This window comes from Halichoerus grypus, chromosome 3, assembly GCF_964656455.1.
Source record: "Halichoerus grypus chromosome 3, mHalGry1.hap1.1, whole genome shotgun sequence".
Lineage (NCBI taxonomy): Eukaryota > Metazoa > Chordata > Mammalia > Carnivora > Phocidae > Halichoerus > Halichoerus grypus.
This window is the reverse complement of record NC_135714.1, coordinates 38,592,936-38,618,123: the sequence shown is the minus strand read 5'-3', so window position 1 is coordinate 38,618,123 and position 25,188 is coordinate 38,592,936. Positions and strand designations below refer to the sequence as shown.

Genomic DNA, 25,188 nt, shown 5'->3' with positions numbered 1-25,188 from the left:
TTTTTTTTTCTTGGCATAAATCCAAATGCCCAACCAGTATCCAAAGGAAATAGTCCATCTTGATAACAGATGTTATTCTTTCCAGTATGGAGTATCTAACTTTTAGCCAAACAGTGGTATAAACCATCATTTAAGGAAATGATGTTCAAGAGGGCAACAATTTTTTATTTTTATTAATAATAAAAAATGGTATATATAATAATAACTACTATCATTATTGAGTGCATTATATTCTAGAGACTGGGACAAGTCATTTACATTTATAATTTCAGTTAATACTCATTAAAACATTTACCTATCAGGATTCATGACTTGACTAAGATCATATATTTAAAAAGTGTTAGAGCCAAATATAAATTCCACAATTCCTTATTTTAAGCACCACGCTAAGCCCAGATTGTGGCCCTTTTCCTTTGTCTAAAATCTGTGTCAGCCCCATTGTCATGATGCACCCACCTTTTTCTTCTGCCAAGCAAACCTATGTGTTTGTTTCTGAACCATTCTTATTTAGGCCTGGGAAAGAATGTCAGTAGCAGCCATTATCAGAAGCAAAGAGAAACTACTACTTAATAAGTACTCTTATAAGAGAGTCACTGTGTTCAGGGTTTCATATGAGCAGTTTCATTTGATCCCTATCAACAGTCTTGCCTATATCTGTGGTTGCTGCTTTTGAGAGGTTCAATAGCCTGCCCAAGATCAAATGGCTAGTAGGTGGCAAGAAGTGAATAGGTCTGACTTGTAGGAGAGTTTATCTTTGATTTCAGTCACCAGTGGATGGTCTGCCTATTGTTAAAGGTGACATGAATCATTTTTTGTGCTTAAATTATTTCCCAGAATTCTCAGCTCTCCAAAGATGCATCCCTTACAACTATTATGGTTTATCTCCTCACTCTGTGGCTACGTTTCCTCTTTTTAACAGCTCACTTCTTTACTAACGGCCAATCAGATGACGGACTATAAAAAATTACAAAGGCTAAAAGCTTTTGTTCCCTGCACTGCCTGTCATAACAGTGCCCGGAGGTGATGTATTTTTGAAGAAACAAGGTTTCCCTAAGTAATTGGGGTGCGTTTTTGTTTTGTTTTGTTTTTTGTTTTGTTTTGTTTTGCCTGTAAATAAACACAGCTTTCTGGTTCTGTTGTTCTTTTGTCTACATTTTCTTTTATTTTTGGAGAGATGCATTATCTCACTGAAAATTTAAGATGCCATAGAAACATGATATATCATATCTGTGTTTACTCTTTAATTATCCTCCTTGCCTATAAAATTGGTAATTTTTTTCACTCATTTACTTCATACCTACTAGGTCCTGTTACAGAAGTAAAAACTGACATATATGTCACCAGCTTTGGACCTGTCTCTGATGTTGAAATGGTAGGTATTTGGGAAATTCAGTGTACCTCTTGAGGTTTGGAAGTAAACATGCAGAAGAGAGGGCAATTAATATTTATTTTGTTGTTAATCACACACAGCTAGAAAGTCAAAGAACCGCCTAATTAATCTCAAAAGTTTATAAGGAGTTAAGACATTGAATTTGCATTTCATCTCTAACATTTGAATATTTTTTGGTTTGGAATTATTCTCAACAAAGAAAAGAACTTTCCTATTACTAGTCTCCATGGCACAACGTTTTATGTAGTAATTTTTTCCCTTAGAAAATTATTGAAGAGGAGAAAATTGAAAAGTGTAATTAGTTTTTGTATGAAACTATACTGTAGTCCTAATTGCATTTAGTATTCCATGTTGGCCCAATTGCTCACTCCCTGCCCCCACCCCAACCCCTTCTCGCCCTACCTCTCTCTCATGCTTAAAGAGGTTAGAACACCTGATCAGGATGAATTCATCCATTCAGTTGTGCCTTCTAATATTAAATATATGTAGTTTAAAAGTCAAAGGGCCAACTTTACTTTTTTCCTTGACCCGAGGCTCTTAGGCTAACTTTAATAAATTCTGTGAATATAAAATTACTTTTTACATATTTTACTTTGTCTTAGAGATGCCTACAATTTTATGATCAATTATGCCGTGATATTTGTTACACTTACTAATTTTGCTACCTGGTCTAAAGTACAGTTGTAATTACCTGATACTGGCAGTTTTATTAAATTATAGTAATTACTCTCAAATGATTCATGTGTATGGTAATTTACTTATCTAATAAAGTAGAAGATTAAGGTATCAAGATGGACATAACATGCTTTAATTGCTGAGAATCTTTTAGTTCTATTGATTTAAGAAAATTTCTGCTCCTATTAATTTTGTTTTTATTTGGGTAGTTTTTTTTTTTTTAATGAGTGGGAAGGAGGCTAGAATTTAATGCATATTTATGTGTAGTCATCTGTGATTTGAATATGTCACAAACTAATTTCCCTAGGAATACACAATGGATGTGTTCTTCAGACAGACATGGATTGACAAAAGACTAAAATATGATGGCCCCATTGAAATTTTGAGATTGAACAATATGATGGTAACAAAAGTATGGACCCCTGATACTTTCTTCAGGAATGGAAAGAAATCTGTTTCACATAATATGACAGCTCCAAATAAACTTTTTAGAATTATGAGAAATGGCACTATTTTATACACAATGAGGTAGTCATTTTTTTCTTTTTCCTTCTTCCCTTTTTATGCTTTTTTTCCCTCCTTCCCTTTTTCCCTCTTTCTGTCCTTCCTTCCTGCTTTCCATCCTTCTCATTTTAGGTGTCATAAAATCATTTTTAAAGTGAGAGCTAATGTTAATTGTATTTTTCCACTTTAGACTCACCATAAGTGCAGAGTGTCCCATGAGATTGGTGGATTTCCCCATGGATGGTCATGCATGCCCTTTGAAATTTGGAAGTTGTAAGTTACAGTGCAAATATTGTTAGAATTTATTATTACCTAATGCAAGCTGATATTTATATATGGGCACGATTCCCATAATCCATTTAAATCATTGTTCATGACAACAACTCTCTAAGATTTGACTTTGAGGAGACTATTTCAACCCATTTCCAAAAACCAAAAATCTGTTTGTACAGATAGCCTAGGTAGACTGACTCATTAATAATAGGTTGGTGGTCAGTGGTGAAATTTAGGGACTCCTGGACTCCATATGTTGGTGGTGTAACAAAGAAAGTACAAAGGATTTTTAACGGGGAGGGGAGTAATTGAACAGTGTCTGTTACAAGCAGTCTTCTTTAAGGCAGATTTGAAAAAAGGTGAGAGAAGTTTCAGGGTTTCTTGAAATGACAAGGGCTGGATACTATCAGCGACGCTGTTGGTATCAAAGTGGCTGAAGCATGATGAAAGCATAGGAGGAGGTATGGTCTGATACATAGACAGAGCCAGATAATATATCACCTTATAGACCACGTTAAGGAGTTTGGATTCTATTGTAAATGCTATAGAAAGCCCTTGGAAGGTTTTACTAGGGGATTTGGCATTCTTTGACATTTTACAACTTCATTTCAGCTTTTCTATGGAGAATGGATTGTAGGGAGGTTAGAGTAGACGCAGAGAAGAGTTGGAGGCTATTGCTTTAGTACCATCAAAGATGGCAGTGGCTTAGACAAGGATGGTACTAGAGGAGAAGCTGTGAGGTAGATGAATTGGGCATATTTTGAGGAAGTAAAGGCGAGAAGGTGAAATGAATGGGTAGAAAAGAATATGGAATTCTTTTCCCCTAAGCTTCCTTCTCTGAGATGGCCGAAAAATGAGGTTGCCTCTTCTAAGGCCTGCCGCAAATATTTGATTCAATCAGAATCTACCAAAAATAGGTGCTAGCTTTTATTATTGCTTCAGATCCTTAGTATACTGATTGTGAAACTTTTGCCTGCTATTACCATTGCTCACTGCTTAACTTAATGAGAATTGGCCATCACCCTTCTTTTACAACCCCTAGTAATCACAGTATTCAGTGAGCTAAGTTAATTCTAGAGAGAGTCATTTGCTCCCTAACCAGTGACTTAATGAGAGAAGATTTAAAAAAAAAAATACATAGACAGAAAGGGCCATCTCACTGGGGGCAGAATTAAAACGCATTGGTACTGTAATAATTTAAATTTTCCCCCAAGGTAGTTCTTATCTATGGGAAGTTCTTTCCCATGCAGCCCCCTCTGGTTCCCATACACAGCACTCTTCCTAGTGACTTGAACATAGTTGATACTCAATCAGGGTTTGTGCTAAATAAAGAAATCACTCTTTGGAAGTTGAATTTTTGGGTTAGGAATTAAGAAGAGAGACACCTTTTGATTGCCTTCACCCATTTTGCCCACGCCCCCATTTCCTGCCTGAAATATTGAATCGTTAAGAGCAAGGTTATTCTATCAAGGTAGAATAGCCAAGAGAAGGATACCTGATTTAGAATATCAAGGGCAGGAACATAGTATTCGGGGTCTTTTAAATGTCTACTGCTAAATGGCAAAACAAGCCTCAGAGTTCGTTTTGTGAAATCATTTGTAAAAATAGTCTCCCTAGGTATCAGCTCCTTTGTAGAATTAAGCAATTTCACTGAGGACCTACTGTGCTCTAGCCATTTTAGGAAGGTTTGTGGAGGGAACCAATTCATCATGGTTCTTTTGGGCTTCCTTGTGTGTGAGCCAAGCTATCTGTTGTGGGTAGACTGGTAAGGCAAGCAGCTGGTTTCCATTCGAATTCAACACAGAATAATAGAAAATGGGCTTAAATTGCCGCTGGGAGGGATTTGTTGAAGACGGAAGGGAAAATGTCCTGATTGTAAGAGTTGAAAGGTAGCGGAACTGGTTGCGTAATTACAGTCCCTGGAGAGCTTTAGGAACAGCAGAACCAGTTGTCGCTGCGGAATGGTTCCCAAACAACATGGGTGTTGCCAAGAGGCAGCCTGGAATAGGTGACCCCCGAAGAGCTCTCCCAACAGTAGGATTTGGTTTGGGTTTGGGTTTTATTGTTGTATTATTATAGACAGCATCTGGTACATTTCTAATTGGCATAACGGCCTTGGGTGGAAGAAGTCAGTATTGGTCAAGCACTAGAATTGAGTTAGAGTGGAAGGAAATATTTTTTTTGGTGGAGGAGCATGATTTCTGTTTTTCAACTGCTTATCCTATTAGTATGGAAGCACATCCAAGTGCACTGATGCGTATATAACATTTAAGTTGCCTTAGTTTTAGTCTCTCCTTCTCCAATCCTTTGACGTAAAAACAAGAAATATGCTGAGTTGCAACGCTTTTCATTTAATCTCTACAGTTTTCTAAATATTAAGCATGTTTGAATAAATCATAATGATTATTGTTTCCTTTTATTCCATCTTTCTTGAACATGTGTAATATTCTTAAGTGTTGACCGTCAGTCCTGATGAAAAAGGACCATTAAATCTAATCGCATTCTGGGCTCTCATTCAGATGCATATCCGAAGAGTGAGATGATTTATACCTGGACAAAAGGTCCTGAGAAATCAGTGGAAGTTCCAAAGGAGTCTTCCAGCTTAGTCCAGTATGACTTGGTGGGGCAAACCGTATCAAGTGAAACTATCAAGTCCATTACGGGTGAGATGCTTAACGATTAAAGTCAATATGCTACTTGGCATTAATTGTCCAGCCTGCAAGTGGGATTGAAAACCACGTTTTGGGATTTGAGTCTTCTGAATCTTGGACTTCACAGTCTGAGAATAAGGCCACAGCTTTCCTAAGTAACTTTCTTAATATGTCGCTTTCAGATGTCACATTAAAAATATTTATCAATAGCTCCCAGAAATCTTATAGTTTGTTTCCCTTATTAGCTTTTTAGATTTTTGTCTAAATGCCCATAAAAGATGCTTGAACTCAGGGATGTTATATATGTCTCTATGTTATACGTTTCTCTTTGTATTTTTCTTCATATGTATAACATTTAGAAATACAGCTCTTTCCTAAAACTAAGGCAGTTAAGACAGCCTCTCTCAAAGCATATATGTATATGTAACGTATATCTGAGTATTTCAATTCTTTCCAAAATTAAGCTTTAGATTTTCAAGTGTGTGTATTTCCATTTTTTTTCTAGTGATTTTCCATAAAAGTGAGGTCTAAATTCTGCTTTTAAAAAAATTCCGAAATTGAAGGCTAATCGCTTTCGCAGTACCAGATCTTTAAAATAGAAAACACTGCAAGAATTTTAAAAAGTTGTAGCTTAATTTGTTAAATTGCTTAACCACTATATAGAACAAAAGTGTGTTTCTGCGTAATGATGTTCAATATAATTTCCTCCTTAGGAGCTATATGTTTCTCAGCTTGCTTGCAATGCACAACAGATCATTCTTTGTCTGAAATACTGTTTGTTAATCTGAAATATGATTATGAAGTCATTGACTAATTGCCTGCATAACCAATAATACATTTTCCTTGTGTTTTATTTGTAGGTGAATATATTGTTATGACAGTTTATTTCCACCTCAGACGGAAGATGGGTTACTTTATGATTCAGACATACATTCCATGTATTATGACAGTGATTCTTTCTCAAGTTTCGTTCTGGATAAACAAAGAATCAGTTCCAGCTAGGACTGTATTTGGTAAGTGCAATTCATTTCGTGGGTATTTTTGTTTGCGTTATATTTTGATCACGATGCACAGGAATAGCTCTTAGACGTCATTTTTTTTCTAAGAAAATATTAAACAGTAATATGTCCAGCTGTATGGAGAAAAGAATCACATAGCTTTCTTTCTTTTTTCTTTTTTTTTCATAAACTTTCATTTTTACCCAGTCAATACAAATAAGGTTTGAGGGGATATAGGTAGGCTGTCCCTTCCTTTGGGGCCTCATCGTATTTCCCTTATTGAGACCAGGCAGATCAGACCAAGTGGGAATCTGGGTATGATTTCACTTTTCGTGATATTCTTGGGCTCCTACCTTAATGCTGTGTAGTTGAATTAAAATCATATCTAGGTGTTAAAATGCAATGCAGTGGGAACTTAAAATAAAACAAATAAAAGTCACGGCTGAATGAATACGAAAGCCTTAGAATAATTTGCCTTTTAATGAAGAGGAACAAAATGCCAGTGGTTTAAATGCATCGAGTTGGATGGCATTATATGCTTAGTTGATTAGCTCATTGTTATATTTTATCTCCATCTTTTCTTTTCTGAACACAGGCGTATTTTCTTCTTTTTGTTTTTATAGTGGCTTCCTATATATCATATTCTTAACTATATGAGGTCCAGAGCACATCAGTTTTAAATTTTTATAGCTGTGAACAAGTCTTCTGTATATCAGCCATGCTTTTGAATAATACAATTTGTTATAATGATATTTATTCAATTTAACATATTTCTCTATTCTTTTTCTATTGATTGTGAGTAGCAAAAGCATTCAGTAGTAGGATAAGAGGGAAAATGTTCACAGTTGGTCTGGACTGGAGGTACAATCCTCACAAGAGATGTTACTCTTCCTTTGCTTTTTCTAGTTGGTAGGATCAAAGCCATGATATAATATCCCTTTTCACACAACAGCAGGAGGGATGCTGGTGAGAAGAAACTGGGGGAAGTGGGAACTTCTCATCCCGCTTCCCCATCCTTATAGAGAACTGATCAGGTGTTTTAGTGTCCTCAATGCCTCTGAACATGAGGAAATTTTCCGTAGACATCTGCACCCCCCCCTTAATCTTAGGTTTACTCAAGAACCCTACTGGGGAAACTATTACAGAAGGGTCAATGCTGGGGGCAGGGTATGACCCCAGGAGGGCAGCGAGTGGGTCTCATGGCACTACTTACTTCATAGAGTTGTGAGAGTTCAATTAAAGAATAACTGCACATTGCAAGTGTTGAATAAATTTTACCTATAAAAATGGGTGTAAAAATGAAAGAGCAAATAACAAATCTAAGCTTGGGACTATAATAGATTGGGGTTTGAAACCGGAATCTGGCACTTATTTTCTCCATCCGTATACATCTCCATCTTAATGCATCTCTCCTTCATGGACTGGTGAGGAGTTAGACTGATGTTCAGTACTTATCCCAGGGCACACGGTGAACTTAGTACATATTCGTTACTCTCTCTCTCATACTTCTCTCACATGGAGGAGATTTATTTTGTTGCGACTTGGCTTCCTTGATTTTTAATTGCTTTTCAAGGAAAACACTTACTGTTATTGCATAATACCCGGCACTCTGCTAGGTCCTTTATGCTCCTTACCTCATCTAGTGTGTATAGTAGACTTGGGTCTTTACATATCACGTTCAGAGTCAGCCTGACGGGGCAGGAAGTCCCTGCGGAGGCTGAGCACAGACCAAACTCCCTTCACTTTCCCTGGCACAAATCATACCAATATTTCAGGAATTATTATCAGAAAATAAAAATAAAACCGCTGATACACATATTATCATCTTTTCTCCATGACCTTAAAGACTATCTAGAGCAGAAAATATTGACCCATCCTTTGTGCATCTGAAGAAGAGGCAATAGTGTCTTAATACAGATTCTGCAGCCAGGCAGCCTCGGTTCTAACCACAAGGTCTACCACTGATTTGCTGTAAACCGCCAATGAGTTACCTCTGCTCATTTCCTCGTGTGTTGCAACAGGATGAATGGTTGTACCTACTTCATAGGGTTTCTATGAGGATTAAATTGAATTAATTTGGATAAAGCACTTGGAACAAAGCCTATCGCACAATACATTTTATTTAAGTATTTATTATTATAATAGTCCATGCTACCATCTACCTCATTTAAGAATCACTACTTGATACTATAATATGAATGTCCCCTGTATTTTATAGTTATTGTGATTGTTTGATAAGCTTCAAAAGCTTTTTTGGTTGAATACAAACTTGTAGCCACTGTACTATCTCACTTGTCCCCCAAACAATAGAAATTTCCAGTGGTGTGGAGAAGGATAACATTGATTACATTAGTACCCACCAACATCTCCAACAGATAAGACACTGTAAGGAAATTAAGTGGCATGTAGCAAGGATACTGGTAGTACTAATAATAATGATGATAAGATTTACCATCTTATGTAATCTTTACAATAACTCAGCAACGTAGGTGTTATTAGTTTTTCACAGATAAGGAAAATAACTCAAAGAAATCAAGAAACTTGTATAAAGTCACATACTTAGAAATGATGGACCCAGGACAATTTCTGTCTAACTTCGAGAACCCTGCCATTTCTACTCTGCCGTTCTGTCTTCGCAGGAAGTATGAGGATGTGGGCATTTGTGGAGTATTCCAGAGCTTCTGAGTGAGATTGATGGATGTGTGCTGAAGATAATTCGTGGGTAGCTTTTTCCATTTGAACTGTGACATTTGCCTATCTTGTGCTCGTGTGCCAAGATGTTGGTTTTGATTGACCAGGGAAATTATGCACAACAATTAAGTCTTCAAAGACCTAAGATGTATCAGAATGGTAATTATTAAACTGTTCATTGAGGCACTGAGATGGCATTTTCCTAAGGAAGTTAAGTTTTAAGTATTTGGGGAACATTAGCAATCTATTTCGTATGAGCTTTAAGTAAAAAATTAATTTTGGACTAGTATTTCTTTTCCCTAATTTTCATTTCCCTCTTCACTCTGGGAGAGGATATGTTGGATCAGGGATGTCACTAGAGATCATGGAAAAATAGACTCTCCTCTTCTCCCCCCCCCAAATTAATTAGTGTAAATATGAAAAGCAGAGTGTGATAAATTCTCTCCAAAGGCCTTCTATCTGCAAAGTTGTATGCCTTTAAGTCTTGTAATTATTCCAGTATAGTAAAATGTTAAACCAGAGTAAATGCCAGCTGGCATATCTAAATCATTACTAGTTCATTTTCTTGGAGTGGCCAGCCAAAGATGTACTCTTGAACAGCCTTAGCCTACTCTTACACGTCCTCTCCCAGCTCCTGGGCCAGCCAATATGGTACATATTCAGCATTATAAAAGCAGGTACTGGAATCAATACTTGAACATGTCAAAAAAAATTCTGTGGTTGTTGAAATGTTTTCAGGGTAGATGCCAATTAAGCCATTTAGAGCAGATGCACTGTCTTCCTAGATGCAGAGGAAGCATGTCTCCTTATCTGAAGGGTTGGCTTCTGTTTGCTACTCTTTTGGTGTTTATTTAACCAAATGCTCTGTCTAAAAACAGCTGTAAGAAGCACATTCCTGTCATGCTAGCGCTTTCTTTAAGTTTGACCACAAGGTGGAGAAAATTTTTTGTCTAAAAGGACGGCAACTTAGCCGATTGTTTATATAGGTTACTTGCCTAACTTTGCCAACAGTCATAAGATATGAATCACAATATTTGGAGGGCTCTTTTACAAACTTTCAAATCAAATTGACTCAAACCAGTGAAAGAGAAGTGGAAAGTGGCCACATATTTTTTGCATTTATGTCCACAGCATCATTTAACATCTTCATGAACTTGGTGATCTACCCTCCTTAGTGATCAGGAAGTAATTTTGGGATTCAAGGCTCAATAATTGCATTAATATCCTGCTTGCTTAGCACTGATAAGGGAATTTCTTCACATGACAGCAGGAGATGAAGACCACTACTTCAGGTCTGCAGGAGAAGTTGTTCTGGTACCAAAAAAAAAATGTTCAAAGCAACCTGAGAAATCCTAAATCGCTTATATTTGAGTTTGAGTTTTCCTTTTTGGTTATCACATTATTCTGAGTTCTGAGTAGTATTCTTATTTAGGCTGCACTGTTCATATTTTATTTCCAAGTGCTTTCAGCATAATTTCTGTGATAGTAGAGGAAATATACACAAGGAAGTTGTAGAAGAGTTTTGAATTCTTAATAGGCCATTAAACTTAAATTTTTATGAATAAGAAGAAAAACTTTGATTTATCCTCAAACTTTGTAGCTAGAATTTTCAGTTAATTTACATCTCACAGGCAGTATGGGAATGCTGCCATTTTTCTGAGATCAAAAGGAGGCCTAAAAGTTCTAGGATTTCTTTCTGAAATGAAGTCCAATAAATTCACAGTACTCCATTTTCGTAGCTATTTCAATATCTCCATATTTGACCCAGCAAACATTTAAAAATCTGTTTTAGATGAATAAATTCTAAAACATCACACTTTTTTTCTTTAAAAAGGGAATACAACCAAATCCTCAAGTTTCTTTCTCTGTAGAGTTTATGGAATATTTTTAAAAGATCTATAGCTTATACACCACACAGTTGCTCTAATTTTTTATTTTCTAAACATTGACAATTCAGAAGGGACTGGAGAAGAAATGGATTGGGTGAGGAGGTGAAAAAATGAGTTTTTATTTACTATGCATTTATCATGTATCCAGCATTATATGAAGTATGGTAAATCCTGAAGCAGTGTTAGACATTTCTGCCCTCGAGGAAGCTACACTAAATTAGGTTGTGGAGACAGGCCTACATGCATGGAACAATTAGGGAACAAGGCAGAATATAATTAAATGCTGAGTTGGGGAGACAATATAATTTCTCCCTAATTTCAAATATTATTATTCTATTACTCTTGCATGGGGCTCACTGTCTCTTCAGTTTGACATGTTATTATTTGGCTTTTGGTGAAGGATTGACATGGATTGGAGTATATAGTTTAGGTGCCTTTTTCATCATCATCATCATCATCACCATCCTCAATTCAGGAACAATTCTGGACATTATATAGAATGAGTTTATTTTTATTTATTTTTTTAAAGATTTTATTTTATTTATTTGACAGAGAGAGAGCGCACACAAGCAGGGGGGACGGCAGAGGGAGAGGGAGAGGCAGACTCCCCACTGAGCAGGGAGCCCAATGCAGAGCTCCATCCCAGGACCCCGGGGTCAAGACCTGAGCTGAGGGCAGAGACTTAACCAACTGAGCTACTCAGGTGCCCCTAGAATGAGTTTAAATGGATATAGTAAATTCTCACAGAAATCTCCAAAGCTTAACTAGATAACATAGATTATATATGCAGATAGACAAAGATACACAAAGAGACAACTATTAGCATCCTTAAATAACAGAGTTCTCTATAGCTCCAGTGACAAGTGGAATTTTTCCACTGAGAATGGGGGCTAACCTTTTTTTCAGGTGGAAGAGAAGGCTTCCCCAGAGATGATATTCTTCAGAAACCTATTGATGAAAGAGAAGTACCTCTATTCTTGTTGCAAAGATTTTCCTGCCTACCACAAACTGATGCACGGTAGATGTCCAGTATTTTTAAAACCAAATTATTCTAGAAATCTATTTTTCCAGAAATATACCTTTATTGCTTTTTATAAATGAAGCTCTTTCACAACTAGATTATTATTTTATTATTATCTTAATTCAATAGGTAATATTCAGTTATAAGTATCTATGATTCATGATTTTTCTGGTCACGATTCTCCATAGCAATGGGCCATGCCTATCCCAGAAATTCTGATGCTCCAAATGACAGTGCTATCAACTTCTCACTCCTGGTTGAGAATCAGTGCTTCATGAGTCACACTTCCTGTTAGGTGTATGTGTTGACTTTCTCAGGTATGTTGGCTCAGATACTAACACCAGTCCAATATATGATAGGTGCTGCATATACTTGTAATCTTTATAGCAAACCCAATAGGTAAGTATCAGATGAAGTCCAATGAGTTTTCCTCACTTGGTCCAAGTCACACTGAGCCAACGATTAGAAGAGCCAGGATTTTAATGATATCTGTCTCTTACTTGAAAACCTGTGCTAATTTCACTGAACCACTAGGGTTTGAATCTTCCATCAAAGATGGTTTGAGATATTGTAAACTTTGTTACCCCTCCCCCTCCAAGTCCCGAGGTTTGTTGGTTTGTTTGCATAGAAGTAATGGTAAAGTATTTTGTCTCTTTGCTCTTTTGCTTCTGAAGGAATAACCACAGTCCTCACCATGACCACACTGAGCATCAGCGCGCGGCATTCTTTGCCCAAGGTGTCCTACGCTACTGCCATGGATTGGTTCATAGCTGTCTGCTTTGCTTTCGTATTTTCTGCCCTTATTGAGTTTGCTGCTGTCAATTATTTTACCAATATTCAAATGGAAAAAGCCAAAAGGAAGTCCTCAAAAGCCCTCCAGGAAATACCAGTGGCTCCCGTGCAGAGAGAAAAGCCTCCCGAAGCACCTCTGCAGGTATTTGACTTACTCTCCTTCAGTTGAAGATTTCAGCTTTTTGGTCAGATTTGCATTGCCAGGGGAAACACTGAGAATTCGAAAATCCCAATAATAATTTGTAAGTCATTTAAAATCCAGAAAAATAGAAAAGGACACTTGTAAATGTAAACTTTAAAACTATGATTAATGGCCTAAAAATCAAATGGGTCCAGATGAGCTAGATTTATGTGGAGCTAGTTGTTTGAAACCTCCTGTCAGAATGAAAAGTTTTTGACTGGGGAAAAATCTGATGTCTACTATTAAGAGGAACCTGTGGATAAGTTTGAGTGGGTTGATCAATCATTTTAGTGGAGTTCATTGAACAAAGTAAAGCAGTGGTTCTTGACGTGATCCCACATTAGAACTATCCCATGGGGCCTGGTGGGGCCTGTGCCCTTGTATTAAACAAGAAAATAAAACCAATAAACAAGAAGACCCATAGTTGTAGCTGACGTACACCAAAGATGAAGCATTATTGTCCTAAAGGGACAGACCTAAAAGGATGTAACAATCTAAGACTACTGTAATTTACATTGGGCACATCAGTGATTCTGTGATTAAAGAAAAAAAGTTTTAAAGTAACGTTTTCCTCATGGACTCCAGTTGTACAAAAATAGCAAGATCTTCATGAAAACAGGTAAGCAAACGGGCAGCTACTCCTCCTCCTCTCCCGCCTCCATATCCCCCTCCTCCTCCACTATCTCTTTCTTTCTTAATCTCACTCTACTCAGCTTCCTCTTGAATCAGCAGACAAGTCTGCTGGTCCCTAATCCATAGCCTTGTAGTTGCCACAAGTTGTGGTCTAACACTCTTTTGCCCAAATCAAAGTATATATAAATGATCAACTTTATTGTCTGTAGATAATAACTCATGCCTCTATTTGTTAAACCATTCATTCATTACTTTATTTATTTTTTTTTAAACTCATTCAACAAATACACATCCAATGCCAACCATGCAAGAGACTCTGTTTATGCTCTGGGAATCCACAGTGTACATATGCCCATCCCCGGCCCTGCCCTGCAGCAAATATCCTGCTCTGTGGGGCTTACATTTAAGTGTGTAGGATGAGGAAAGGGAGACAGATGATTTAAAGAACATAACTAATAAAACACGTGGCGTGTTAGACGGTGACAGTGGTAGGGCTGGTAGTGGTGGTAGAGCTGAAGCCCCTAAGAGGAAGGACCGACGTGCTGGGGGGTGTGAGAGGGCTGGGATTCCGTTCGCAATGCAGGTGGTCTGGGACGTCCTCTTCCGCAGGAAGATGGCAGCAGAACAGATTAGGTTAGATGCTCACGCCCGCGGGAATTAACTGGTCAGGGTTCAACAGTCTACAACTCCTGCAGAGCTCTGGGCACTGGTTCTCCAAGAAGAGCATGTGAGCAGGTAGGGGAATTACTGCCCTTCCCATTAAGTCAATTTTGATAGTTTACATTTTCTTCTAGAAGAACCCATTTCACAAGATTTTCAAAATCATTAGAAAGGATTTTGTACACTCTTTTCAGTGGAAAAAAAAATGATTATCTGCAGTTTTATTCCTTTCCCGTTCCCTGTGGATAAATTTATGCCCCCTCTGCCTTTGATTGTCGTTTTAATTGCTTTGCTCTGTTGTGTTGAGGACTTGGTAGAAACATTCTACTTACTATTCCTTTCCAGAAAAAAAAAAAAATTAAGTCTTGGGTATTTATTTATTTATTTATTTATTTTACTGCTTCTGTTTTCTAATTACTGATGTGTGATTTATTTTATTTCTATCTTTCTGCAGGTTAATTACGTTACTCTTTTTCTAGTTTCTTGAGTTTAGTTCCTCTAATTTGTTTTCACTGTTTCTTATTTAATAATAAAGATTCCTTTATTGCAATGAGCTGTATTACATACAGCTTTGGCCATAGTTCATAACTTTGGATACATATTATCATAATTATTTGCTGAATATTCAACAATTACATGGCTGATTTTCTCTATAAGCTAAGAATTATTTGGAAGATAATATTAAAATTTCCAAAGTGGATTTGGTTTGTTTATTTAACTCCACTGTTTATTTCTAGTTGTATCACATTGTATTCAGAAATGTTACCTGCACAAATGTAAATATTATTCACACTTTCATTGTGCTCTGAGTTATGTTAAAAGCTTATAAATGTTTGATGGCAGTTTGAAAGAAGTTGATTTGTAGCTATTAAATCAATTTTACTTAAAACATTATTATTTCATCCATCTAATAAATCACCTCTTGTCTTCTTGATCTTTCAAACACCAAGAAAGACACAAAGAGTTCTCCCACTGATAGGAGATTTGTGTTAAATTTTTTTCACATTTTGACTTTTTTTGTTTTATACACTTTGATATTCCGATATGCAACATCTAAAGATTCATAACTGCTCTGTTTTCATATCAGTCTATGTATTTAATCATAAAATTACCTTTTTTTTTTTTTTTTTGTCCCATGTAATACCTTTTCCTTTGAATTCTCTTTGGTCTGATTTTAATGTTTTTTGTATTCTTTCTTAATATTAACTTTTGTAATATATTTTTACTACTAAATTCCTTATTCTTTATTTTCTCATGGACTTTAGAAGCTATATGTCATATCTTTATTTCACTAGTGATTAACTTTTAAGTTTTAAGACAACATATTTCTACTAATGATTTTCTAATAATATTGAAAAGTATAAAAACATAACGACTCTCCCATGTAGCTATTAACTTCTCCCAACCCCAGGATTGCTGAAGTCCAGAGATTCTGGATTTGGAGACATATTTTATATACATATTTTTTCTATTTATAGTGAGTTGTTATAGTTCTCTTTTCATTTTTTTTGCAAAGTGAACTTGCACTAGTGCTGTAATGGAATATTATAAATACTTAAAAGTACCACTTAATCAGAATAAAACTAATGTTCAAAGGTGGGAAGAGGACCGATAATCTTCTGTTCGCTCCTTTAAACATATCTCTTGGATGGAGCTGTTGCCATTGCCAGTAAATCTCAATTGAACAAATGCAATGGGCTAAGTCCACTATGATTCAGTAACTCCTCTTGGCAGGATGGGCCACGACCTGTGTGCAAATGACATAACCCAATGTCAAGAAAATTAAATTTGTTTGTGAGGGCATAGATTCATAGTATTTAAGGGTGGGAAAGAAATCTAGTCAAAATATACATCAGAGGCTTCATGTCCTCTACAATGTTTGACTATGTATGTGTAATAACTCAGATCTCCACAGCAGTTTACTGGAAGACTATGTGTGTTCTAAAGACAGTGATTAATAGGTTAGTTCACCCACCCTCCTAACTCCAGATTCCCACCAGAGCGTAGCTGGCTTTGGAGTGTCAGTTGTCAGCGAATGGCTTCAGTATCAAGTTCAACTTTGAAGGTTGAGAACACATTAACATTGAGAGAGGGAGGGAGGATTTGGGGGGAGGGACAGAGAGAGAGAGAGAGAAAGAGATAGGGAGAAGGAAATTTAGAAGGGGAAAGATTGTGTTAAGAGCAAAATTTTAAAACATATTATTGGAAGGAAATATTCTAAGAATATATAAGGTTTGGAGTTTCAGTAGAGATTCTAATCAGACAGCTGAAATTTGCTTATTCAAATCTGTATTCCAGCTTGTATGGCTGTTTGCTTATTTGAATGGTGCTGCCTTTGTTTAAAATGTGCTTAAACTCCTTATTTGGAATCGCCCTGAGAGTCTACATGACATTTGGTAATTCAATAGTCCTTTGGGTAAGGTACCTAGTGGTTTGATTCATTGTCACCGTATGTGACCTGTGGACTGTTAATGGCCTGGCAAAGGTTTATGGTGACCATTTGTATTCTTTGGGAATTGGAATGTGTATGGTTTATGGAATATTCATGAAGGAAGGAGAAAAGGCGGATTGGCAGAATCTAAGGGCAGCTGTGGGCAGCTTGAATATGTCTTTGGGCATCTCAAGAGGCAAAGCAGCTGTTCTGCTTCTCTACTCAGCATTACCTTAATTCTGTCTTTGATTCTATCCTTCCAACACTTGAGTTAAGCTTCATTGTTGGGGCTGTACCCTTCCATATACTTACTACTTTTGAGAGTATCTATTCTCTCACTGATGCAGGTGATTTGGATTAATAGGCTGGTTTAGAAAATAAATAACTATTAAAAAAGGGAGTATTTCTTAAAATCATATTTTAAAAAATCATTTGAAAATATATCTTACAGTCCTTGTTCAGTTAGATAGTATGCATTTATGAGTGTATGTTGTATCTTGTGAAAAAAATCCAATGATATAATGACTAAAGTTAATTGGTCTCTTAAATTGTGTCAGGTACTATGTGATACGCTTTCCATGCGTCACTTAATTTCAAGGTCATGATAACTATTTCACAAATGAAGAAACTGAGGTTGGCAGTTGTTAAGCGATGTACTCAAGAAATGGTGAACCCAGTATTTAAATTAATTCAGCTGTATCTGAATGCAGAACTTGTTCTCTTTTATTAGAACTCTGTTTTATAGTATTTAATTCATGATATACCTATAAAGAATAGACAGTAGAACGTGTATATTATATACATGCATAAAATGATCAGCCCAACAGTCTTGTTCATATTTCTATAAATAAATGACAATAGCAAAATATTCTGAACACTCTTAACATGTCAATTAACAAGAACTTTTGCAGACATTCAAGCCTTAATGATGGATTAAAAATGTTGAGTGATGGAAACGGAGGGTGAGATGGTAGTGGCGTCATTCTCTAGAACAGAGAAGAGCAGTGAACCACCTTTAATTAAGAAGCTAATTAGTAAAAAAAAAAAAGGAGCTAATTAGTTCAAGTTTAGATAGTGGCAGTTTCCATAGCAGGACATTTTCTCCCTTCCCACAATAATGATGATTTTCTTTTTTCAAGCTGCAAATGCATACTTCTGCACTGCATACCTTTCCTTTCCCATCTACCTAATTTCTTTGTTTCCTTTTCACTGTAACTATTCTTCCTGGACTTCTCAATTTTAAAATGTTTGTAGATTCTTACAAGGATATTTGTAAAATTAAAGAGCTATTTGCTCTACTTAGAGTCTTAAGAAAAAGATGATATAAAAATATATAAATAATTCAAGATGCCTCTTGGATTCAATAATTTAAGTGCACTCATGAGAATCTCCTTTTTTACTATCCATTCTTCAAAGTCAAACTCAAGCCTTATTTCTCATGTGTGACTCATTCTGACTGGGGTTAAGGATCTCCAGGACATGGTCTCAGGGATTCACATATACAAAATGGTGGTGCTAATGGAACCTACTGGAAAGGCTTATCTTGAGGGTTAAATAACATCGTATGTGTCAAGTACATAGTACAAGTGTAATGCCCAGTAAATAATTGTGTGATTATTATTATCCTTTATTTCTTGAAGCATCTTCAACATTTAAACTATGTATCACAAAATTTATCATTTATAATATCCTGAAGTATTTTGCATAAGTAAATTGTTTCATATATTACTGCTATATTTACCTAGCTTAGGTGGCAAGCTCCTTAATAAAAGTGATTATGGTTTCATTCTGTTTCCTCATACAGCACATTGAATGGTGTTTAATAGTTACAGTTTATTGATGGATTATAATGAGTCAACTCTAGGAATTGGACAACGGGAAATGTGGTGCCTCTGAAATTACATAAATATCAACTGTGTCCAAAAACAATTGTATTTCATGTAAAATTCTTTCTCACCAAAGTAAATGTGAACATCAAACAGATGTTACGTAGTGAGCTAGAGCTGAGTCGCTGGGAGCATCTAGAACGCGAATATTCAGTCTTAGCATTCTGAGACACACTGTTAACAGTTGAACTCAGCTAGCGGGCAGCAATGAAGAGCTGAGAGGGATGCTTTGAAAAAGATAAAACAAAACAAAAATCTCAGTAAATCACAAATGCAACTGTGCATTAGGAGGAAAGCCTCATTTGTTCTCCTTTGGTCATTTTAATCATATCACTTACACAGATGTCAGTGACTATTAGCAACGTCAGTGTTAAATACAATGATTTCCTAGCAGTTGGTAATACACAAGCTTCATTCCTTTGCAACAGGGTGTACAAACTAGGTCAGTTTCAGATTTTCATTTTAATCATTCTCAAAACTCCTCTTAGAAATGCTGTTCTTTAAATAGTTTAAGCTAACACACAGAAAACTTTCATTTTTCCATTTGTCCATATTTCTTTCATTTCTTAGTTTAAAAATCTCTTTCCTTGGCAATTTGAAAAAGGACATGAAGAGGTGCTGTCAGTTCACTTGACATTTACATGTGTTTGTGACAGTAGTTTAATGACATTCTTTAAATCTTACATAAATTGTACCTCCCCAAGCCCATACCTTGTTCAGTACAGAATGTTCTTTAGTTAGTAATGCTCTTTAGGCAATGAGTAATTGCTTAATTGCACAATTACTAAACGGTATGATTTATGTCAAGAATAACAGAATTATGTTTCATTTTCAGCCATATTTTTTATCTTTTAGTTTTGTTACCTGTCTTCTGCAGATTCATGAGAAATTGTCATGTTGCTAATCCTTGAGAGCAAATCTAGTCATTTAACAAGTGTTTACCAAGCAACTGCTATGCACCCGTCACCATGCAGGGCACTGAGGACTCAAAGACAAAACTAAGGAGCATTGTCTAGTGAAGGAGAGAGGTTAGTAGTCTTGTGAGTTAGTAGTATATTTAGTATATAGAAGTGTGTCTTGAGTCCTGGTTTTAGATTAATGCAAGCATACTTTTAGTAGTGGGAAATTACTCTCAAATCTTCACTGCTACCTCAGACCTGTCTGCTGAAATACCAATCTCTATATTCAATTACATATTGGGAACCTATTATATTTATGAATATTATGAAATACCTATTAAGTGTCAGTAGAAATAGTGTCAGCTAGAAATACTGTGCTAACTCCCTTCATAGATATGAGGATAGTAGGGAGGACCAACATTCAATGATTAATTTCAAATAATTAAATAATGATTAATGTGCAGAATGCTGTGGAGAAGCAGAGAGGGTAGTGATAAGTTATACGACAGAGAATTACACTGAGACTTCACATTATTTTTTTGAAATGCAAAAAGTGACAAGTTAAGGGACATCACTCAAAATGACAAAAGGAGGAGAAGCAATCAGTTTTAATAGCTTATCAAAACCATATTGTGCATATTGGATGATTATTGGTAATAATATTGCATGGGAAGAAAAATGCCAACATTAGCATCATAATGAAATATGTAGTCTATTTCTTCCTCCAGAATGGGAAATGCCATAATTTTGATGCTGTATTAGGAAGGCTAGATATATTAGCCAGTGTTCAAGGAAAAAGTAAGGCATCTTATAAACCTTGGTTTGTAAGGGTAGGGGGTGTGTGTGTGTGTGGTATAAATATAGATTAATAGTAAATCCATTCTTTTATTTTCTTGTGTTCTATATTTATAAATATCATGGCAAAGGGAGAAGCTGTGAAATGTATTTATGTAGTACATGGAATTTGGGGACATCGCATGTCATTACCATCATTATCATTGTTTTTACTGTCTACTATGTACCATATAGATGTGTGTGTGTGTGTGTGTGTGTATTTACCATATATGTGTGTGTGTATGTATATAATATATAGTGCTAGTTGCTTTATATGGGATATCTCTAATTTCTACAGTGAGTCCCAGGATGAATTGTTGTGTTGTTATACACATAATTTTCTGGTTGAGGAAAATAATGTTTTGGAGACTTTCAGGTGCATGGTGCTGCAGTTCACTAGAGAAAACAAGGAGGCATAAAGGAATTGTGTCTCTACTCTCAGTTCTCCAGTGTAGCTTTAATCACACAACCCAATATTTGGGTTTGCACTCCTCTGTTAGATGATGAAGTTAGGCAAAATTATATCTAAATTTCCTTCTAATTTTTAAAAAATATTTTATTTATTTATTTGAGAAAGAGAGAGAAAAAGAATGAGCAGGGGGAGGGGCAGAGGGAGAGGGAGAAACAGACTCCTCACTGAGCAGGGAGCCCGATGCGGGGCTTGATCCCAGGACCCTGAGATCATGACCTGAGCCGAAGGCAGACGCTTAACGACTGAACCACCCCTAAATTTCCTTCTAATTGAAAAATTGACATTCCTACAAACTCATTTACTCTCTATAAATAATGCCAGCTTGCTTTATATTCTTTAACATGTGCTTACTTTAGTAAAACTGATTAGAAGGAGGATGGTTCTTTTTGGGTTCATTGAATCAGATCAAAATAAATATTCAGGGTATTTTATGCTCACCTCTATAGTAAAGATCATACTGTTCCAATAACAATAAGAGCATCAACTGATACTGTGTTACCAAGTACCAGAGAGTATTTTAAGCATTTTACATATATTAACACATATAATTGTCACAGCAATCCTGTCCTATCTTCATCCTAGCTGACAGATGAGGAAATTGAAGCACAGAGAGGCATAAGTGATTTATCCAAAATCATGCAGCTGCTAAGTAACCAAGCCAAGATTTAGATCCAGGTAATCTGGCTGCAAAGTTTAGGTTTACAACCCCTAGGAATTGCTGCCCCACAGTTAGAACCTGCTTCCACCACTACTGACCCTCAGCTGTGCCTTATCGCCACATACTCATTCCCCATCCCAATTCCAGGTTTCCTGAAGGCTGTATTAATGTTCACATTGTTGGAAGTGTAAGCCATACTTTGGAACTCTATCCTGTTTATAAATAAGCCCTGTCCATTAGCTAGTAGTTTAGTTTACATAGAAGCCAAAATCACAGAAAATTAGTCACACTCTCCAAATCTCCAGCTTTGCATAAAACACATGGGCATTTTGTCAAGGCTAAAAATTATAAATTGATTTAGCACAGTCATTTCAACAAATTTTAGAGCAGTCCACCGTTTTCCCAATATTTGGCATTTTAAACATTTAAAAAAACATTCAAAAGTATTACTATTATTTTTTATTTGAAGTAACCTATCTTACATGTGTTGATATATTTAATTAACAATATTTACTTAAAACATATGCTCAGAGGAATTGTTTTAAAGGTTGTAGGGAAAATTGTAAACAAGTTCAAGAGATAGTTTTTGCCTTAAATGAATTTTGTACTATGTCAGGTGGCAGAGTATAGGGACGTAAATTATCAAGAGGAGCAAATATTCTGTAGGGATCAAGGAATGTTGTGAAGAAACATCCTGAACTTTGAGAGGGCACGGTGGGAGTACTCAGCCTGGCAGTGACGTGTATTTTACCGATGGGCAGCAGATGCAGGAGAATGGCAAGGAAATGAGCTAGCTCATTACTGTAAATACCGTTAGTTTGGTTTGTGATATTCATGGACCAGCCTAAGGATCATTCTAGCATTGCTATACGACTAATAAACTATTACCATATTGCTGGAATTTTTATTACTTCTCCATTTACTCCATTATTTCTCCAGCACTTCTGGCCCAAATTTGCTAAGAACCTAGCAAGTGCTCAAGAAATAATTACTGATTGATTTCAGTCCTCATACAACTGAGATATAGGCTCAGTTGCCAGGGTAGCAATATATGAAGGAACCACATAGTTCCATCAGTGAAATTTTATTAAAAGTTTTTTTAAAATGGTGTTTCCAATTTTTATTAATTCGGTGATCTTTTTCCATCTATGTTAGTAATATGAGTGAACCAGCCCTTCTTTTAAGAGTGGGAAAAAAAATCAGCTTCAAAAATTACAGCTGCTTGAAACAAATTCCCTCAATGTTTAGCTACATTTTCCAGCAAATTCTCTTCCCTAAGCTACTATGTAAGATTATTCATTCCTTCTGGTTTATTTGGCTAAGCTGCCAATTTCCCTTTTGCTATTTTGAGGGACTAATTTCTCACAACATAATATACATAGCTAAATCTCTAGCTTTTCACTCAGCCTCAGATGTTTTAGAAGTTTCAAGAATTATCAGTTTGCGTATTACTTATTTCTTTTCACTTAAATGAATTAGAGGATATTATGCATAAAAAAATCTCTGGTAGAAGATTATTATGTATTTTGGTTAATTTAAGGAGAGGGCAGTTTCTACTCAGATTGTATGGCATGATATGGTTTTCTGCTCTAAAATTTCAGATTTCACAAGACGCTTACCCTGTCCAGCTTTGTTGCCTAAATAACACATCTTATTCTCTCACAAAGCCTCCTGAATTTTCATATCCCTCTTACTTAGTTATTCTGCAAGGTGCTATTCTTTCTCTCTCAGTTTCTCTCTCTTGTACTTCAACTTCAATTTTTAGAACTCCAACATGGTCATAGTGATGACTAGCATGGGGATTTACTTATTCTCTCCAGTCTCATGACTCCCATCCACACAGTCCAGTGATTTTGGCTTCTCTCTCAAGCTCTCTCTCTCTCTTTTGGGGGAAATTTGGCTAAAACAAACTTGTTTAAAGATTACTTTTACTTGCTTTTTGCTTGACTAACTGAAAACAGTTGTGGGCTCCATAGTCAGAGAAAAAGCTGTCTTTAGGGGTTTCAAAGAAAGGAATGGGGGTGTGAGGATGAGGGTGTGGTTTAGTTTTTCTGTGAGCACTTTCTCTCTTTACCTCCTGAAAAAGTTTATCTAAGCCTAATCAGTTTAATGGGGATATCAGGGGGGCCCTTGAAAGTGCAAAATTATGCTATTAAAATGAAAGGCGGCTATATGACGGAAGAAGAATCCCCGTCACTTAGTACATCTGTACTTTCTCTTCAGCTGCGTCTTCGGCACTTGAGGGTTGATATTTTCAAAGAGAATGTGGCAAAAGAGGGTATGGACTCTGTATCCAAGGAATGGAAAGCCAACTATTCACATACAAAATGGGCATACTATTGTTTCTAGCTTAACCAACTATGAACACTTGTGAACATCTGGATAGATTTTTTTTTTTTAAAGTCTTTAAGAATATGAACTTTAGGACCAATATTTAGCACAGAGCCTGGCACCCAGTAAATGCCAATTCAATGTTGACTGAGTCAATGGATCAGAGAATGAATGAATGCAATGTGGTCTCTGTAAAATATTAATAATAATAATAGTGACAGGAAAGAGGAGTCCTAGATGACAACAAAAATAGAGAAAACTCCCATATGCCCATTCCAGTGTTGCTTTTTTACTTTGTAAGGCCCACACTGACTTTGGGGATTACTGAAGGAAATCTGCATGACTCTTTTCTTGACCCAAAACCACCTGGTTTCTTTGGAAGTATCTCATATGAAGCAACTATTATCCCTGCCCTTTCGTTGGCTGTGCCTTTGACTCAGTCTTGTTTGGGTTAGTCTGGCTCCTGATGTAGACAGGCTACTAGCTGGAAGTGACGGTCATGCTCAACTGTGCTGTTCAGGCTACACCTGGAACACAAGGAAATGTTGTTTGATTGTGTGTGAAAAAAGGATATAATCGATACCCTTCTGAGAACTGGTTTGAATGGAGAAGCACTGAGAAGGGTGTCCTGCTTGGAAGGTAAGAAAAGGAGGCCTTGCGGAGCTTGAAAGTTGTTTCCACAGAAAGCAAGTAAGAGCTGGGCAACCCTAGAGTAATTTGATAGTTATATTCTTAGAGCAGATCCGTCACTAAAAAATGTGACTGCAGTGATGAATGAAGAGCATGGGCTGAGCACTTGACCTTCACTAGCCAAATGAACCTGTGATTTGTTTTGACAAAAGCCAGTTTTTATTAGGTTGAACCATATGAAAATACTATTTATATTGGTTAAAAATGATTTTAAAAAGTCAAAAACAGTCTTTTGAAGCAAAGATGAGGCCTAGATCTGACTTACAATTTCCTTTATCAGCTGTTTCTTTTTGACAGCAAAACAGGTAATTAGAAATAAATTGTCCTAGTGATTATAGTGGTTAGCATTTTTAAAATGTATTAGTTTGTTTTCAAGACAAAGATTTAGGTTGGAGCTGAGAATGTCAAAACCTTGGACCTGTACTCAGTGTGCCTGGGGGCTGATGGGAACATATCCTCCATGGGCATCTTAATACTCTCAGTAGGATTGTTTTGTTAGTTTATTTATTTTATTTTGACTTGAAGCAGCTAAGGCTCGTACAGCTGTAGAGCATCAACAGGCACTCTCCCCTGTGTTTAGCTCACTCTTCCTGCTTCTGCAAGCAAGAAACCCACTTTGCTAAAGGCTT

General features: G+C 36.4%; 1 protein-coding gene across 1 annotated transcript in view; it reads left to right on the top strand.

Annotated features, from left to right (window-relative positions):
• Nucleotides 1–25,188, top strand: part of GABRA4 (gamma-aminobutyric acid type A receptor subunit alpha4) — a 63,277-nt gene that overhangs the window by 13,575 nt on the left and 24,514 nt on the right. Inside the window, exons 3-8 of the mRNA XM_036071962.2 lie at nucleotides 1,305–1,372; nucleotides 2,373–2,593; nucleotides 2,760–2,842; nucleotides 5,362–5,505; nucleotides 6,354–6,506; nucleotides 12,767–13,026. Of these exons, the coding sequence (XP_035927855.1) occupies nucleotides 1,305–1,372; nucleotides 2,373–2,593; nucleotides 2,760–2,842; nucleotides 5,362–5,505; nucleotides 6,354–6,506; nucleotides 12,767–13,026 (929 nt within the window). The remainder of the gene's footprint in view (nucleotides 1–1,304; nucleotides 1,373–2,372; nucleotides 2,594–2,759; nucleotides 2,843–5,361; nucleotides 5,506–6,353; nucleotides 6,507–12,766; nucleotides 13,027–25,188) is intronic.